Raw genomic sequence first — 19,707 nt, 5'->3', positions numbered from 1 at the left:
TGGTGTTCCACCCGCGTACCACGATTTGGCACCCGTTTTCAGTAAGGACAGTGCACTCTCACTCCCTCCTCACCGCCCTTATGATTGCGCCATAGACCTCCTTCCCGGGGCAACCTATCCCGTCGGCCGGTTGTACAACCTCTCCGTCCCGGAGAAGGAGGCTATGCGCAATTATATCACTGAGTCTTTGGCCTCAGGAGTCATAAGGCCGTCGTCCTCCCCGGTTGCCGGGGGCTTCTTTTTCGTCTCGAAGAAGGACGGCAGCCTGAGGCCTTGTATTGATTACCGCCAGCTTAATGACATCACCATAAAAAATAAGTATCCACTGCCACTCCTTAGTTCCATGTTTGAGCCACTCTCCCACGCCACGGTGTTCACCAAACTTGATCTACGCAATGCTTATCACTTGGTGCGTGTCCGTGAGGGGGATGAATGGAAGACTGCATTCAATACCCACCTGGGGCATTTTGAGTACCGGGTGATGCCCTTTGGCTTAACCAATGCCCCAGCTGTCTTCCAGGCTCTGGTAAACGATGTACTCCGGGACATGCTTAACATCATGGTCGTCGTTTACCTGGACGATATCCTGGTCTTCTCCAGGACGGAGCAGGAACACATTCAACACGTCCGCCTGGTCCTCAACCGACTACTGGAGAATAGGCTCTTCATCAAGGCGGAGAAGTGCGTCTTCCACTCCGCCTCCGTGGAGTTCCTGGGCCACATCGTGGAGAGCGGGCAGGTGCGGGCCGATCCCAAGAAGGTGAGCGCGGTGGTGGAGTGGGCACGCCCAGTCGACCGGACTCAACTCAGGCGTTTCCTCGGGTTTGCCAACTTCTACCGCAGGTTTATCCGAGGATTCAGCCGAGTTGCTGCGCCCCTCTCCGCGCTCACCTCTACCCTCAGCCCCTTCCTCTGGACCCCGGAGGCGGAGAGGGCATTCTCAGCCCTTAAGGGCCTGTTCGCGACAGCTCCGGTACTCATCCTCCCCGACCCCCTCTCGACACTTCATTGTTGAGGTGGACGCCTCGGATTTGGGTATCGGAGCCGTCCTGTCCCAGCGGTCGGAAGAGGACCAGTGTCTCCACCCAGTGGCATTCTTCTCCCGACGCTTTTCGCCTGCGGAAAGGAACTATGATGTGGGGAACAGGGAGCTCCTTGCCGTTCATGCCGCCTTGGAAGCATGGAGGCACTGGCTGGAGGGGGCCAAGCTACCCTTTGTGGTCTGGACCGACCACAAAAACCTCCTGTACATACGAACGGCTAAGAGGCTCAGCCCTAGGCAAGCGCGCTGGGCCCTTTTCTTCAGCCGGTTTGACTTTACCCTCACCTACCGCCCGGGCTCCAAGAACATCAAGGCCGATGCCCTTTCCCGACTCTTCCCCGAGAGTGCCCCCAGCACCACAGAACGCCCTGATGCCATCCTCCCCCCGGCCCGAGTGGTGGGTGTGGTCACTTGGGGAGTCGAATCGGTGGTCCGGGCTGCCCAGCGCGCCCAGCCCGACCCAGGCGGTGGGCCCCGGCATCGCCTCTTCGTCCCGTCCGCCGTCCGGAGCAAGGTCCTGGAGTGGGGCCATGCCAGTCGGTTGGCCTGTCACCCTGGGGCCCATCGGACGGCGGAGTTCATCCGACGGCGGTTCTGGTGGCCCACCTTGGAAGCCGACACCCGGGAATACGTGGCCGCTTGTGACATCTGCTTCCGTAGCAAGGCCTCCCACCGCCCTCCAGCCGGCCTCCTCCGCCCCTTGCCCATCCCCGGTCGACCATGGTCACATATCGCCCTGGACTTTGTGACTGGCCTTCCGACATCCCAAGGCAACAACACCATCCTGACCGTGGTCGACCGGTTCTCCAAGGCGGTCCACTTCATCGCTCTCCCGGGACTCCCGTCCGCGGCTGAAACGGCAGACCTCCTCACCACCCATGTGGTCCGGTTGCATGGCATCCCCCAGGATGTCGTCTCGGACCGGGGACCCCAGTTCACCTCTAAGGTATGGCGGGCTTTCTGTCGGGGAATAGGGGCCACAGTTAGCCTCTCGTCGGGATACCACCCCCAGACCAACGGGCAGGCGGAACGGGCCAACCAGGCCTTGGAAACGACCCTCCGCTGCATAACGACAAGCAACCCCGCCTCCTGGAGTCGTTACCTGCCCTGGGCTGAATATTCCCTCAACGCCATGGTGAGTTCGGCTACTGGTTTGTCCCCGTTTGAGTGTTCCCTGGGCTACCAGCCACCCCTCTTCCCCTCTCAAGAACAGGAAGTTGCGGTGCCGTCCACCAGGGCTCACCTCCATCGGTGCCGGCGTATCTGGAAGAATGCCCGCGCCGCCATGCTGCGAGCCAGAGACCGTGCCCAGCGTAGCGCCAATCGGCGGAGGGTGCCGGCCCCTGCCTACCACCTGGGGCAGAGAGTGTGGTTGCTGGCCAGGAACCTCCCCGTCCCTGGCATCTCCCGGAAACTGGCTCCTCGGTATGTCGGGCCCTACACTGTGGAGAGGATCATCAACCCCTCGGCTCTCCGGCTGCGTCTCCCAGCCTCCCTCAGGGTCCACCCAGTTTTCCACGTTTCCCAGGTCAAACCAGTAGCTGACTCAGCCCTGTCTCCGCCTGCCCCTGCGCCGCCACCGCCCCGGGTCCTCGAGGGTGGCGACCTGGTCTGGGAGGTCAACCAGATCCTCTCGGTCCGCCGCCGGGGACGGGGGTTCCAGTACCTGGTGGACTGGGTGGGGTATGGGCCGGAGGACCGCAGCTGGGTCCCCCGCTCCTATCTGGCCGACCCTGGCCTGCTGCGGGAGTTCTACCGGGTCCATCCTGACGCCATCGGTCGGTCGCCCGGTGTCTCCCGTAGGGAGGGGGGTCCTGTTGTGGTCCCAGCCCAGGCCCCGCCTCACCCAGGGCCGGGGCGAACGAGCGCTGGGTCACTCCCGGGAACGAGCCCAAGACCGCGGCAGGTGCAGCCTGTTACCAATCAGGCTCACCTGCCGCAATCATCTCGGGCGGCTACAAGAAGCCAGCAGCCCCGCCGCTCAGTGCTTGGTTATACTGAGATCTTGGTAATTCTTTGCTAAGCTCCCAGCTGATTGTACGCCCCTTTGTTGTTTTCCTTGTTCTCGTTAACTCCTCGTGTCCCTCTCTCCGTTTTCCCCTACAAGACCCCGTCTTCGTCCCGCGCCGCCCTCTGTGACTCGGCTCTCCCGGCTCCACTCCGCGCCTCCCTCCCGCTCCGCGATTCGCCCTGCCTACCGCCTCCGCGCCGGCGCCCGCGCCACCAACGCAGCTCCCGGACTTCCCCTCTCCACCGGCTTTTTTTCTCGCTCGCCTCGTGCCCCTCGGACCAGACCTCTCCCCCTGACGCTCCTCCACGGGGATCTCTCCGGCTCTCCAGTCCCCGCGGTAGCCTGACGCACGCACACAGACAACATCCCTCCACATAGCCATTTGCCCTCACGCATCCATACACTTAATTTCACATCCCATTCACACGCACACGCACGCACACATACATACCCCCCACCTTAAAGTGGCAGTCCGTCTGTGTTTTTGTGTTTACTTTTTCTCCCGGTGTGGTCACCGCAGTACCTTAGTTATCCCCCTTTTTTTTGTTCCTTTTGTTTATCATTTATTAAAACCGCCTTCGGGCTATTATTAGTTACTCTGGTGTCCGTCTGCTTCTCTGGGTCTGCTGCCCTGGTCCGGTTCTCTGTTCAGGGGTGCCCCCCCCTTCCCGGGGGCATAACAGATTGACCTCCATGGCGGCCCCTTCTCTTCTCTTATTCATCGGAATGGCGGCCCTTTCTCTTTATTTGAAAGGGTCCACTATTCCGAAAATGTAAATAGTCCGAAAACTGAGTCGCCTATGTCCCAGAGACCTGACAGTACCCTAGGCTATATACAAGCCCCCAGGATCTAGCCTGGTATGACCATCCCAATCTCGTAAACTCACTGCTTCGCTCCTCTAGATCTTTTCCAACAATTTCCTAAAGTAACCACATGTCATGATCATTCATATAGCAGCTTGATTGCTAAAAGCATAGCAAAAAGGTAGCCGACGTCATTAAATATTACTTCCCTAAAACTATCCAATCAGAGGCAGAGTAGGGCGGGTCTTCCTATGGTGACGTGTTTTCCGCCGAGTTTGCAGGACTCATGAACGTGCGCCCAGCGTCCCCGAGGCTCGTTCACAGCATATTTCTAAAATCGTCTCGATACAGGTATTGGTGGCTTAAAAAAAATAAAAATAATAAGTGAGTAAAAATTGAGTGTGTGCATTACTGTGCAGGGTTGTGTGATGCATAGTGCAGTAGATCTGTGGTAGTAGTGCTTGTAGTTAGTGCATGCTGCATGCCGCTTCTGCTGGCTACTCTGCTTTCAGCTACCGCCGCTGGCTAGCCCTCCTGAGGGTGAAAAGTGGAGCCGAGTGCGTAAGTCTCCTTCTGCCAGTCCAAAGCCATTCCACTGCCAAGACTCCTACAGTGCCTGCCTCCCCATGGCCACACATGGTAACTGGGTACCTCGCGGTCCCAGGCTAAACTGTAGGGGATCTTGGAGCAATAGTGGGCCCCAGAGGCAAGGCGTGCAGGCCCACCCGTGTGTGGACACGCCCTGGCTCCTGCCAACCACTGTCCCAGCTATGGGCAAATAGCATGGGCAGATGGGACTCATAGCCATGGTAGGTAACCCATCTAGGAGAAGGTCACTCTGAACAAAAACCAGCTGTTCGCACCTGGCTCCGCACTGTATACCATCTGGAGGTGTGGAGCAAGGGCGGATGAGGGCTTTAAGCCCAAAACGGCCAGAGTAGGGCTGTGAGGAGTTGCGCTCCACAGTCCTTAACTAGCATTGTAAAGCCTGACAGTGGAGACACCAATTATCGAGAATCCTATACTTCCAGCGGCGGGAGTCCGCAGGAACCAAGCAGCGGACGGTGGTGCTGGTCCTCCCTCGGGGGGACTGGACCCCAAACCCTCTCCATTGGAGAGGAAGGGTTAAGTCTGACCATAGCCCACTGTCCAATGCACTCTTGCGCTGTAGGAGACCATTTATTATGGGAACCTTCAATGCAAACACAGTAAGGGAGGAGACATGGCTAGAGGAACTAGCGCACTATGTTGGTGAGAGGGGAGTGGAGATCCTGGGAGTCCAGGAGTACAGAAGAGTGCACACTGACCAGCCAATTGTATACCGCAGAGTGGGGGAATGTTCGTTCATCACCTCATCTGCATGGCGGAATGACGCCCAGGCCGCCACAGGTGGCGTGGGGCTAATGGTGAGCCCTCGAGCACGAAAAACTCTTCGTAGGGTGCAGCAACACATCGACAGGATCCTTATCGCTGACTTCGAGGGGAACCGCGTAACAACTGTCATGAGTGTGTACTCTCCCACCAACGCAGCTCCAGTTGAGGAAGTGGAGAAGTTCTACGAGGAACAAAAACCATCCCGAGAGATCTGTAACCAAGTTCTGATAGAAAACATCAAGCCTGATATATGGTCCCTCTCCAACATCATCCCGGTGCTGAAATCTGGAGATCTGTCTAAGCCAGACAACTATCGTGGCATTAGCCTGACATGAGTCATAGGCAAAAATGTACAACCGCATGATACTAAACCGGATTCGAGATGCCATTGACCCTCACCTGAGGGACAACCAAAATGGCTTCAGAAAAGGAAGGACCACCGTAGCGCACATCCTGGCCTTAAGGAGGATCATCGAGGAGGTGAAAAAGAACAACCTAACAGCAGTCCTGTGTTTTATTGATTTCAAAAAAGCATTTGACTCAATACACAGAGGCGTGATGGTGAAAATCCTTAAGGCCTACAGGGTGCCTCCTAACCTGCTCCGGGCCATAGAGGCCATGTACAGGGGCACAAGAGCCAGAGTGGTAACCCCAGATGGCAACAGAGAGGAGTTTGACATCCTAGCAGGAGTGCTACAGGGGGACACTCTTGCCCCCTTCCTCTTCATTGTAGCCCTGGACTACACGCTTAGGAAAGCCATCAGTGGGCAGGAGCAGGGTCTTGGCTTCATAATAACACCTAGGAAGTCTAGAAGAAACCCTGCTGTAGTCCTGGCAGACCTGGACTATGCAGATGACATCTGTCTGATGTCCAACCATGTGGAGCAGGCACAGGAGCTTCTGAACAGAGTAGAGGCAGAATGTGCCAGGGTTGGCCTCTGGTTGAATGCAAAGAAGACTGAGGCAATCACTTACAACACCCCCCTGGACCACCCACCTCTCAAGACAGCAGGGGGCAATGCTCTAGCAGAAGTTAGCGACTTCAAATACCCAGGTTCCTGGGTCAACTCATCAGAACAGGACCTTAAAGTGAGAAAAGCGCTGGCATGGAGGGCCCTGAATGGCATGAAGTGTGTGGAACTCCAATCTCCCTCGACACATCAAACTGAACTTCTTCCATGCGACCGTGGAGTCTGTCCTCCTATACGGCTGTGAAACTTGGACCCTGAAGCCCACCCTGCAGAAGTCTCTGTATGGGTGCTACACCAGAATGTTGCGTGTGGTGCTAAATGTCAACCAGAACAAGCATGTTACCAACAAGCATCTGTATGGGGGGCTACCAAAGCTGAGTGAGAAAGTGGCATCCAGGAGGATGAAACTTGCTGGCCACTGCCACAGACATCATGAACTCCCAGCCAGCAAGCTGGTGCTCTCGGCGCCAACACACGGGCACCGTCCCACACCAACATAAGTGGATGTACTGAGGAGGGACACAGGAGTGGAGAGTTCTCTGCAGAACTGGCTCAATGTATGGACGACAGAGAGGATTTGAGACTTCGCTGTCAAGCTCATCTGAGGATGACCTAATGATGAAAAGATTATCTTGATTAGATTGGTCTCTGGTGCTGAATGATACCCAGAAACAGGTTGTTTTCCTTTTCTAGCCCTATCTATTATAATCCACTAATCATTGCTTTTGGGCCGCATGCCGTCACGTGACTTGCAATACCGAGCTTTGGCCACTACGTGGCTTCATGCGCCGGTGAGCAGCTTTCATTGAAATGAATAGGCAGCCATGTTCAATGCCGTCTCCAGTTATACCTCCATGATGTCACCCTACCGTAGGTACTAGGATAGGGAATAACTTTCTGGAATGGAATGCATCCCTACGGTCAGTAGCGATGTACAAAGTTTAATGTGAAAGCAGGGCCAGCCGACACACGTCTGTAAACGTCCTCCTTTAATAATTAATCTTTTCGTCTTGTTACTGTATTTAAGGGCTCCAAGAAATCTGAATCCAGTTCACAGAGTAGGCTAACACGTTGTACACGCCACAATTTTCTCGTGAGTATTTGCCTCCTTGGTTGTTTGTATCTCCGTTGATCTTGTGGTGCTGCGATCGCCACCGTCTACTTGTTTAGATTTGATGATACGTGCGTGCCGGTCATTACAATATCCGCCGTTGAGTGCTGACACTGCGAGGCTTAACTTCATGTGTCCCTGTGCACTTTGTCTTCTTCTACTCGCAGGCAATGTCTCTGTCTCGGATGTTTTGCCGTTTACTTGGCAGTTTTCAACTTACGTCAAAAGTTCAATCTCGAGTTCAACCTTTTGTGTCAGGACTCCGCAAGGTCCAGTATGAAGGCAGACAATCACAGCACACTGCTCCTCAATCAACAAGTTGGCAGCTTCGTGACGATTGTCTTGGTCAGTATGTTATTTTGTTCACTTGAGTAAACTGTTGTCTGTAACAGTATTAATTCGTTAAGGCTTGATGAATCAAGCTATGCATGATGAAATCAATCAAATATTCGTTAAGGCTTGATGAATCAAGCTATGCATGATGAAATCATTCAAAATCAAATTACATTAGATACCCCTGGATACGTTAGACTAGTGCAAGGGTCTCAAAACTCGCGACCCACTCAATCCGGCCCGCGACATGATGTCAGAAATCAGGCCCGCAAAATATTTTTTTTGTAAACGGCGCCGGCAGACAGGCCTACTAGTCCGGGAGCCATAGCCCGATTTATAGGTGAACCTTGTTTTGTCAGGTGGAATTTTTTTCTTTGCTGTTTCTTGTAGCTTGGCGGTAGGCTACCTCTTCAAAATACAAGAGGGTGCTAGGTGATATTCCTTGAGCATTTTCAGATATTAAAAATTCCCGAAAATGCTAAAATCACACAAAAATAGAGACTTATGATATTCCATGCTGAATATATAAATTAAATGCATCCAATTTACATTCTCTAATGTTTTTTCATACAAATGGTAAATGGACTGCACTTATAGCACTTTTCCACCTTAGCGGCACTTAAAGCGCTTTACAATGGCCTCTCATTCACCCATTCACACACACATTCACACACCAATGGCGGTAGCTGCCATGCACCTTGCTAACCTGCTCATTGGGAGCAATTTGGGGTTAGGTGTCTTGCTCAAGGACACTTCGACATGTGGACAGTCGGAGCTGGGATTCGAACAGCTGACCCTTGGATCACTGAACGACCCGCTACAGCCGCCCCCACAAGGGGTGATGGAAAATGTATTGCATTCCAAATGATTAGTATTAACCCTTTCAAGTCAGGCCTGTAAAACAACTTTTGTAGCAGGAGTTATTAGCTGCATCACACAACTCAAGTTTGCATTGTGTTGGTCCATTTATTGATATGGGCAACAAAACATGAGCAACAGGAAAAGGGGTGCAGCTCTTCCCCCCACAAAATGTATCGAACTAAATCAAACAAGTGCATCCCCACCCAGTGAGTATGCACCCACACTTATGCACAGTGCATTACAAAAACAGTATGGAAAAAAAAACATAACTAATGTGTGGTGTAATTATAACAGATCATTCTCTACATGCTACACGTTCCCCCAGAATTCACCTCAGTAGAAAGATCTTGGGGGTACCTCTTCAAAATACAGGAGGGTGCTCGGTGATACCCTTGAGCATTTTCAGATATTAACCCCTTCATGCCCGAAAATGCCAAAATCGCACAAAAATAGAGATTGCATGCATTATAGGATTAAATGCATCAAATGGATCGTCTACAATGACTATTAATAAAGGAGGTAATGTATTCTAAATGAATACTGCAGAGGCCTAGCCAGAAATCATCTGGTGGGTGGGCGGAAGCAACTCAAGACAACTCAGCCCTCGAGTGGGCTAGAGACACAGGGTCTTCACTGGTGGGGGCAGGTGGGTGGCCCGGAGAGAGGTACACTGTCCACGACCAGCTCTGACCCGAGGGGGCGGAGTCTCACCATCACGCCACTATCCACGCCACGGATCCCACAACTCAGCCCCTGAGTGGGCTAGAGATCCACGGTCTTGGCCAGTGGGTGCAAGGAGATTGCCCAGAGGTCAATGTACTGCGCTCAATCAGCTCTGACCCAAGTGGGCGGAGTCTCACCACCACGCCACTATCCATGCCATGAACTCCACAACTCAGCCCCTGAGCAGGCTAGAGACACAAGGTTTTCACCAGTGGGTGTATGGAGATTGCCCGGAAGTAACTGCACTACACCCGAACCGCTCTGGCGCGAGGGGGCGGAGTCTCGCCACCACGCCACGGACCCCACGGCCAATGGGCCTAGGATATGGACAATTAACTACCGGTGGAATGGTGGTGGAGCATCCATCGGGGACCCGCTGTAGGTCCGCTAGCATATTACAGCAAAATAGCTAACGTTACAGGAATCATCAGTGTAACTGCTTTAGGGCCCGTGTCCACATAGCGCTTTTTCCTGAGCGCCCTTTTTCAATTGTTCGAGCACTCTGGCTTTTTTTGGCGGCTGCTCCGAGCGCTCGGAAGTTGAAAACATCTCAACTTCTCAGAAAGGCGCTGGTAACGTCACCGCCGCTCTTTTCAGGCAAGTGCGACAGCAAGCCAGTTGTTCGTGATAAATAAATAATAGGCTAGATAACGATATTCTATAGGATAATAAGTAATATAGAAATATAGTAATGGTAACAAAAGATGGCTAATAAAAGAAACACTCGTATACAACGCCGGTTGATGATGCTGAAGATATATTGTCATAGAAACAAAATAACCATTCCAAGCGCAGCAGGAAAGAGGCGCTGCAGGGCGCTGAGACGTAGCTCTCCCCAGCGGTTTTCTGACAGAAAAAGGCGCTATGTGGACACGGGGCCTTAGCCACTGATTAATCATTAATGTTATGGAAGCTGCTGCTAGTTGTTGTGAGCTCATGAGCTAACTGGCTATCCTGCTCTCTTTGTGCTGGATTAGCATTGGAAGCATTGGAACTGATGTGTCCAGGTGACAAGACCTATCTTTATTTATCAGACATTATTTCATGTCATTTCAATTCACAGCTATTTCAGTGGCATGACTAGCTTCCGTCCTACCAGTCCTGAACAGAAACAAGTCAGCCTCGCACCTAAGCCAGGCTGGACCTTCTACTTTTCACACAGAGTTTAGAGCTCTGGGAGTTAAATATTACACACATACAATTATAAAATGAATAACACTTAAAACATTTCTTCATATTCATCATCATCATCATGGGTGGGGGACAACATGTTTACTGGGCACTTGTTTGACATTGAATTCTTCAATCTGCAGAGCTGAACTATGGTGGCCTTATGATGCACTTTGATTATGTATGGCTGAGAGATCATTGCCGTTCTACCTCCTGCTACAACGCCAAGACGAACCAGAGAAACCTGGACACAGCTAGTGTGGAGTTAAACATTCGACCAGTCAAGACCAGGGTGGACGATGAGAACCTGTTCCTCACATGTAAGTCAGGGTTCAGATCGTCTAAACATGGAGGGGGGCTGAAAGGTCAAATCATGATCAATGTCAGTATAGGGTGGTGCTGACTTTAAATCGATGACTGCCATTTTGTCATAGCCTAGCTGGATTGTGGTCTGATTATTATATTGTCATTAGTTCACTTAGTAGGGAAATGTTTTCTGCTTTGTTTCAGGGTCAGATGGTCATGTCACAAGCTACAATCTGAGCTGGCTGGCCCAGAAGAGCTACGAAGGACAGAAGCAGGGTGCAATGCAGCAGCGCATCCTGTGGAACTCTGACATCTACGCCGATGCTAAGGTCTCCTCAGCCAATTGGGACAAGTTCCTCAGCTGTGATGATGAACTGAAGAAGTTCTTAAGGAACTTTCTTCTGTATGGCATCGCATTTGTGGAGGGTGTACCCGCAAGTGTTGATGCCACAGAGATGGTGACCAAGAGGGTCAGTCTAATTAGGTAAGCCCCTCTGTCCTACCTACACCTTGGCATTAAGTATATGGTTGCAATTTGTGTCTCCTTTGTAAATGTTTTGGCGGACTTGAGGGAGAGGCAAAGTACTTTTCGTAAATCCAAACGACCACCCATTAAGGATGGGAGTGAAAAAAAGGACCAGAGTACTAATCCCTCTTTCAACTAATTTAGAGTTGAAAAGGTGAGGGGGGGGTGCATGTTATACTGCACTTGACTGAAAAATGATTGGCTAGGCAGCTACAGTTTTCTATTACACTGTATTTTACTGTATTCTGTTCATTTTATTTTATTGCAGCTCATGACCTTTGAGTCTTCTGAGGCCTTGGGCCGCTGAAATCAGACAAGTTGCAGGTGAAGGAAATAATCTATGAATGTATAGAGTAAAAATGTTCTATAGATACAAAATATACAGAAAATCACCAGTACAAGAGTGCACATAAACAAGTGTATAACAGTAAGTTGAAATCAAACTTTATTTGTATAGCGCATTTTATACACAGAGGCAACACAATGCGCTTTACAGAGAGCAATGGGAGGGTGGGCATAGGTCCCACCCCTACATATTCCAGAGGGAAGCAAAAACTGTTTCACCCAGGGGCCAGAAAAGTGAGCTGTAAAAATTCTTCCCTGACCTCTCTCAATGAGACATTACATTTACATTACATTACATTACAGTCATATAGCAGATGCTTTTATCCAAAGCGACTAACAATAATTGCATTTAACGTAGGAAGAGCCAATGTACTACTACTTGCCAGAACTCACAAGTACATCTTCTTTCTAAAACAAGTGACTAAGAGCATAATCTAGTGCTGAAGGCAAAGTGCAAGAATCACAATCTAAAGTACAGTGCAATATAATATAATACAATAAGTGCTTAGGTGGGAGGATTGTTGTAGTACTTCTTGAAGAGATGAGTTTTGAGCCTGCGACGAAAGATGGGCAGCGACTCTGCTGTCCTGACATCAGTGGGCAGCTCATTCCACCACTGCGGGGCCAGGACAGAGAAGAGCTGTGACCGTGTCGATCGACCACAGGAGCCTCAGAGTGACGGGGCAACCAGTCGCCCTGAGGTAGCAGAGCGTAGCAGTCGGGAGGGGGTGTAGGGTTTGACCATGGCCTGGAGGTAGGAGGTGGCTGTTCCTTTCATTGCCCGGTAGGTTAGCGCCAGAGTTTTAAACTGGATGCGGGCAGCTACAGGGAGCCAGTGTAGGGAACGGAGGAGGGAAGTTGTGTGGGAGAATTTGGGGTGGTTGAACACCAGGCGAGCAGCAGCTTTCTGGACAAGTTCCAGAGGTTTAATGGCTGACGCCGGTGCCCCCGCGAGGAGGGAGTTGCAGTAGTCCAGGCGGGAGATGACCAGGGCCTGGATGAGTACCTGCGCCGTTTCATTAGTGAGGAAAGGGCGAATCCTCCTGATGTTGTAGAGCATGAATCTGCAGGAACGTGTGACGGATGTGACATGTGAGGAAAATTACAGTTGATCATCCAGGGTCACACCCAGATTCCTCGCAGTCCGAGTCGGGGTCACCACTGTGTCTTCAATGGTGATGGCCAGGTCCCGGTGCGGACAGCCCTTCCCCGGGAGGAACAGCAGCTCAGTCTTGTCCAGATTGAGCTTGAGGTGATGTGTCGTCATCCACTCCGAAATGTCAGCCAAGCACCCAGCTATGCGTGTCTCCACTTTTGTATCAGAAGGGGAATATGACAGAACAAGTTGGGTGTCATCGGCATAGCAGTGATAGGAGAAGCCATGCGAGCGAAGGACAATCGAGCAAGCTCCTGGAAAATGTTTGTCTATTGGCTAAGAACAAATACAGAGCAGTAAACATGGGCTAGATACAACATGACTAACATGAGGGTGCACAAATATTTACAGAGAAGTTGTCTACATGGTAGAATCTTTTCCAGAATTTGGAACTCAAAAAGGGAAGGTTGGAGATTGGTCTAAAATTGCTAAGAACTGAAGTGTTGTTTTTCTTCAGAACGGGTCTCACCAAAGCAGTTTTGAGTATTGGTGGGAAGATACCTGTAGACAGGGAGTCGTTAACAATGGCTAGAATATCAAAAGGCACAGAGTCAAAAATAGTTTTGAAAAAATCGGTGGGGATAGGATCCAGCGGGCATGTGGTGGACTTGAGTTGTGATGCTACTTTTCTGCTACATTTCTGGGTCCACCAGTGTAAACAAGCTCATATGTACATTACATGTAGGAAGAGGTTCAGTGAGTGGGACGCATGACCTTTCCTGGGTGATATTCCTCCTAATATTCATAATCTTATCACTGAGGTAAGCTGCACATTCCTCACATTTGGAGGTAGAGAGCAGGTTATCCGGTGTTTTTACAGCAGGATTTATTAGGCTATCAATTGTTGAGAAGAACACTCTTGAATTATTTTGGTTGATAGATATCAATTTTGAGAAGTGGTCTTTCCTTGCATTTCTTATTGCCTTATTAAAAGCAGAAACATGTTCTTTGAGAATGTCATGATGGACCTGTAGCTTGGTCTTTCTCCATATACGCTCAGATCTTCTACAGGTTCCCTTTAGTTGATTAGTTTCCTAATTTCGCCATGGAGCTTTATGGTTGGCTGTAACCCTTTTCAGTTTAATAGGTGCTACAGAATCCAAGGCTGCCCTTACTTTGGTGTTAAAGGTGGTTGCTAAGTCTTCAATATTATGTGAGGGCCCCACTTCTGGAGTTGATAAATTGTTTGTGATCATTATTTCTCTAAAACTATCAGCTACTGCGGAGGTAAGATAAAGTTTCTTGCCAATGCGTTCAGACATGGTCAGAGAGAGCGAGGTCACTGATAGAGGAGACAGCAATAGTCAGGCCCTTTGTAATCACTAGATCAAGGGTGTGGCCGCGGTTGTGGGTTGGCTTGGTGATGTGTTGGGTAAAATCCATGGAGTTCAGAAGGTTGATAAAGTCCCTGGCTTTCGAGTCCGCCTGAGTATCCACGTGTATGTTGAAATCTCCAATGATAATACTCTTATCATAATTTGTATGGATGATGGACAGGAGTTCAGAAAATTCTTTAGAGAAGGCAGGGCATTGTGAGGTAAAATCATCGAAGGAGATGGTCTTGCAGCTAAGAGCATCTGTAGTTATGGTGACTGTTGCTCCACCTTTTTTACCGCTTCTGATAGATAAAAAAATGTAGTTGGGAGGAGAAGCTTCGATAAGGTTATCCATTTATATTTAGCCAGGTTTCAGTTAGGAACATACAGTCTAATTTACGTTCACATATGAGATCATTAATGAGAAAAGTTTTGACCTGACATTCAGGATCGCCATTGAAATAGCTTCCGGAGAGCGGGACTGGCTCGCCTGACTGGTAGGTCTGGATGGTATATTCACTGGAACAGATATCAGGCGAACTCTACTTTTACTACTCCAGTTTGTCCTGCTCCTGGTCTACATAGTGGATGTGAAAGCTCTTTTCTTTTCAATCACCTTGTATTTCTACCCATTTTCATTACCAGAGAGACCATGTATGGGAGGATGTGGGACTTCACTTCAGATCAGTCCAGAGGAGACACTGCCTACACCAGTCTGGCCCTGGACCGTCACACTGACTGCGCCTACTTCCACGAACCATGTGGGTATGTGTTTGACGCCCAGATGTTCATCTCTGGGCATTATGTGAAAAGTGTAATATAAAGACCAAGCACGTGAGGCTTGTGTGAGGTTTGTACTTTCTCCAAAAATTCAGATCATCAAGGCTTTTGCATACGCCTCTGTAACATTGCGTGGAAGTCTGGGTCAGTGCCGAAGGAGTGGCAGACTGGGGTGGTGGTCCCAATATTCAAAAAAGGGGACCAGAGGGTGTGTGCGAATTATAGAGGCATCACATTACTCAGCCTCCCAGGGAAAGTTTACTCCAAGGTGCTGGAAAGGAGGGTCCGGCCGATAGTCGAACCTCAGATCGAAGAGGAACAATGCGGATTTCGTCCTGGTCGTGGAACTACCGACCAGCTCTTCACTCTCGCAAGGATCTTGGAGGGGGCTTGGGAGTTTGCCCAACCTGTCTACATGTGTTTTGTGGACTTGGAGAAGGCTTACGACCGGGTCCCCCGAGAGGTCTTGTGGAGGGTTATGCGGGAGTATGGGGTGAGGGGGTCCCTACTTAGGGCCATCCAATCCCTGTACACCCAGAGCGAGAGCTGTGTCCGGGTCCTCGGCAGTAAGTCGTCTTCCTTTCCGGTGGGTGTTGGCCTCCGCCAGGGCTGCGCTTTGTCACCAATCCTGTTTGTGATTTTCATGGACAGGATATCGAGGCGTAGCCGGGGGGAGGTGGGTTTGCAGTTCGGTGAGCTGGGGATCACGTCACTGCTTTTTGCAGATGATGTGGTCCTGATGGCATCAGCTGCCTGCGGCCTCCAGCACTCTCTGGATAGGTTCGCAACTGAGTGTGAAGCGGCTGGGATGAGAATAAGCACTTCTAAATCTGAGGCCATGGTTCTCAGCAGGAAACCGGTGGCCTGTCCGCTCCGAGTAGGAAATGAGTCCTTACCCCAAGTGAAGGAGTTCAAGTATCTGGGGGTCTTGTTCACGAGTGAGGGAACCATGGAGAGGGAGTTTGGCCGGAGAATCGGAGCAGCTGGTGCGGTTCTGCAGTCGGTTTACCGCACTGTTGTGACGAAAAGAGAGCTGAGCCAAAAGGCAAAGCTCTCGATCTACCGGTCTATCTTCGTCCCCACCCTCACCTATGGTCATGAAGGATGGGTCATGACCGAAAGAACGAGATCACGGATACAAGCGGCCGAAATGAGTTTTCTCCGGAGGGTGGCTGGGGTCTCCCTGAGAGATCGGGTGAGAAGTTCAGTCATCCGGGAGAGACTCGGAGTAGAGCCGCTGCTCCTTTGCGTCGAAAGGAGCCAGTTGAGGTGGTTCGGGCATCTAGTGAGGATGCCTCCTGGGCGCCTCCCTAGGGAGGTGTTCCAGGCGTGTCCGGCTGGGAGGAGGCCGCGGGGTAGACCCAGGACTAGGTGGCGGGACTACATCTCCGCACTGGCCTGTGAGCGGCTAAAGATTCCCCAGGCAGAGCTGGTTGATGCTGCTAGGGAAAGGGATGTCTGGGGCCCCCTGCTGGAGCTGCTGCCTCCGCGACCCGACCCTGGATAAGCGGATGAAGATGATGATGATGATGAAGGCTTTTGCATAATGTTCATAGTATTACATACGAGCTGTTCATAGTGTTTCTAAATTGAACTAATTAGACAGGCAATATCTTGTATTGTGACACAGGCAACTTTTTTAGCAAGCTGCATTGATGCGCAGTTTTGACACCGTTTATGGCCTCTATAATTGAGAAGCTGTAAGTCAGATGCACAATGGTCCATCACACTTTACCTCATAGATGTGATTAATAAAAGATGCACCCAGATGATTCAGTGACAGTGGACTGGTTTTACATATACAGTACTGTACCTGTGGTGGTAAAGTGATTGTGTCACGGGTAGAACTCAATACATCTACTTAAAAGCTGAGAGCTAGAACAGGCGCTCGTTCCCTAGTTGCCGTCTTAGGCTGTGGGTGCTCTGCTATAAGAAAATACTTGGGATAGTTGCACTAAAGGTGATAGACTTTCGATCGGTCAGTTCACTTTTTTTTTTATTGCTGGCTGACGCGTTGGTCTGGTTAAGATAAACTGGCCGTTATTTGCATCTGATTCATAGAAGGAAATAATGTTGTCAATATAGTGTTTGTACTTAAAAGCACTGTTAATATGTTTGTGCTTTCATCAACAAAGCGAATAAACGTAAAATGCTTGCAAAGTTAGTTTTTTTTTTTCTGTTACTGACCAATTTAACTTTTTAACTAACTTTTTAGTTAGTTAAAATGTAACTAACTAACATTGGTGTTTTGGCAGCCTTTACCCTCTAATAGAAGACAAGAACAACACTTTTACTGTTTGTTTGACCGAATGGTATAAACTACTGAACCACTGAAAAGCTGACAACACCCGTGAAACTGATTAACCCTGGTTGACTCTGGCTGCAGGATCCAGGTGTTCCATTGCCTGAGACATGAGGGAACTGGAGGAAGAACATTACTTGTGGATGGATTCTATTCTGCAGACCAAGTGCTCCAACAGACCCCTGAAAACTTTGAGCTGCTCGCAAGAGTGCTCATCAAGCATGAATATGTAGAGAATCTGAGCAACCACCGCAACCACATGATTGGCATTGGCCCTGTACTCAGTGTGTATCCCTGGAACAATGAGCTTTACATGATCAGGTATGGACAGCCCCTTAATTTTATATGATCAGGTATGGACAGGCCCTGTATTTACATGATCAGGTATGGACAGGCCCTGTATTTACATGATCAGGTATGGACAGCCCCTTAATTTTATATGATCAGGTATGGACAGGCCCTGTATTTACATGATCAGGTATGGACAGGCCTTTATTTACATGATCAGGTATGGACAGGCCTTTATTTACATGATCAGGTATGAACAGGCCTTTATTTACATGATCAGGTATGGACAGGCCTTTATTTACATGATCAGGTATGGACAGGCCTTTATTTACATGATCAGGTATGGACAGGCCTTTATTTACATGATCAGGTATGAACAGGCCTTTATTTACATGATCAGGTATGGACAGGCCTTTATTTTACATGATCAGGTATGAACAGGCCTTTATTTTACATGATCAGGTATGGATATGTGTTATTGTCGGTTTGGTTTCGGTTATGCAGGGAAAATCGGGCAGGATTCTATCTAGCAGCATCATATAGTACTATAGCGTAAATACTGGGAGGGGAAATAAAGAAACGTCTTTGGTAACATCATTCCTAATGTGGCTACAGTGATATTCATCAAATTTGTTTCCTAAAAACAAAAACTTCTCTCACCAATAGAGGGTACTTGGTTTCTCTCACTTTGTAGTGTTGGCAACTGTGGTTGTTTGAGATCATTGTTAATGTGAAATCTGCTGTTTTGATCTTCTCCTTCTTTAAAAAAAAAAAAAAAGATACAATAACTATGACCGGGCAGTTTTAAACACAATCCCACACGACGTGGTCCAGCGTTGGTATGTGGCACATCGTCAGCTGACCACAGAACTGAGGAAGCCGGAGAACGAGCTTTGGGTGAAGCTAAAGCCTGGAACGGTAAGAAAGGAGAGCTGCCTAGCCTGAATGACCTTGGCCGGGTTTCCCGAACGAGTTAAGACGCACTCCAACTCCAAAGTACTTCTTAACTCCAATACAAAGGGTTGCTTAAGAAGGGTTCCTTAAGAAGGTTCTTTATCGGGAAACGCGGCCCTTGTCATTTACGAACCTAGAGGAATTATAAATCAATTATTTTACACCTCAACACGGAGCAAAAGACTATTTGATGTGAAACTTTTTTGCATAATGCATCTTAAACATCCTTCTGCTTTTTTATATTTGTCAGGTTATCTTTATCGACAACTGGCGTGTGCTGCATGGTCGGGAGTCCTTCACTGGCTTGAGACAGCTGTGTGGCTGCTACCTGACCAAAGACGACATCCTGAACACAGCCCGCTCCTTAGGCCTGCATGCCTGAGCCACACACAACCACCCTGCGTCACCAGCCTGACTGCACCACAATAGTAGTTTGTAGCACCTTGAGATAACACAGGGCTGGATGACTCATCCTCCTCACCACCCATTGTTACTGTCACAGAATCACTCAAGGTGGGTGACTGTATTTAGAAGAACTCCTCACAGAGATTGTCACTTGATTGGTTCTCCTCACCTCACTATCTTTACTGTCATCCAATCATATTAGAAGAGAAGATGTTTGAATCCAATTTTATTTGACTGAGTATTTACTGAATGCTATCAGGTAGTAATACTGTGTAAATCAGAGGCATATTTTAACATACTGTTATTGATTAATTTAATTAACCTCTATTTAACCAACTGAGATTAAAATATTGTTTTGACCTGGCCAAGAATGGCAGCTGTACAAACAGTTTCATACAGTAGACACATTAAAAACAATATATCAGCTCAAAAGTGCATAGTTAATAGTTCACTGCTGAAAATAGTGTAAACATTTTTGCTTTTACATTTTACAAACTGTGATTTAGTCAAGTGAATGTATGGAAATACAAATATTTGTGTATGGGAGAGTTGTGTGATTTATGCAGCCTGTGTAAATACAGAACCATATTTCCAATGGTGTCTAAACTGGAGAAGTCTTTGTCCTGATTTCTTCAAATTGTTTTTTTTCTGTAGCAGCTTTACATGGAAATTATTATTCATCATTAATGCAAAATTAATTTTGTGTTAAAATGTTTGATGCAAATAAATGATTGCCATCACCATCATTCTTAGTCACCATCAATTCTATGAACATCAATATGAGTATTGCACACTCAGTGGTAGTGTAGTGAAGAATCAGGAAGTCGGTGGAGTGGTCGGATTCAGAGGTCTGGACCCAGGCTAGAAGAGGAGAGTATCAGAAGGCGTTTAATTCAAGTTAATACTGCTTTGCATTATTATGCTTTGTC

At 49.1% G+C, this 19,707-nt stretch overlaps 1 protein-coding gene across 5 annotated transcripts; it reads left to right on the top strand.

Annotated features, from left to right (window-relative positions):
- Window positions 1–7,197: 7,197 nt before the first annotated feature.
- tmlhe (trimethyllysine hydroxylase, epsilon) lies at window positions 7,198–19,508 on the top strand. 5 transcript variants are annotated; one of them, XM_084449739.1, is made up of 8 exons: window positions 7,198–7,295; window positions 7,572–7,658; window positions 10,544–10,720; window positions 10,911–11,190; window positions 14,695–14,814; window positions 17,216–17,452; window positions 18,199–18,337; window positions 18,624–19,508. In XM_084449739.1, the coding sequence occupies exons 3-8, from the start codon at window positions 10,564–10,566 to the stop codon at window positions 18,753–18,755; spliced, it is 1,065 nt and encodes a 354-aa protein (XP_084305865.1). In that variant the 5' UTR covers window positions 7,198–7,295; window positions 7,572–7,658; window positions 10,544–10,563; the 3' UTR covers window positions 18,756–19,508. The 5 variants fall into 5 exon arrangements, 3 of the variants coding, with proteins under 3 accessions (XP_084305865.1, XP_084305864.1, XP_084305866.1); XR_014630802.1 differs by lacking the exon at window positions 18,624–19,508 and adding an exon at window positions 17,547–17,578 and having other exon boundaries at window positions 7,215–7,295; window positions 7,481–7,658; window positions 17,216–17,515; window positions 17,730–18,333; XR_014630803.1 differs by lacking the exon at window positions 18,624–19,508 and adding an exon at window positions 17,547–17,789 and having other exon boundaries at window positions 7,215–7,295; window positions 7,481–7,658; window positions 17,216–17,515; window positions 17,882–18,333.
- The last annotated feature ends 199 nt before the right edge of the window (window positions 19,509–19,707 follow it).

This window comes from Borostomias antarcticus (genome assembly GCF_949987555.1).
Source record: "Borostomias antarcticus genome assembly, chromosome: 15".
NCBI lineage: Eukaryota > Metazoa > Chordata > Actinopteri > Stomiiformes > Stomiidae > Borostomias > Borostomias antarcticus.
This window is presented reverse-complemented; position numbering and strand designations above follow the sequence as displayed.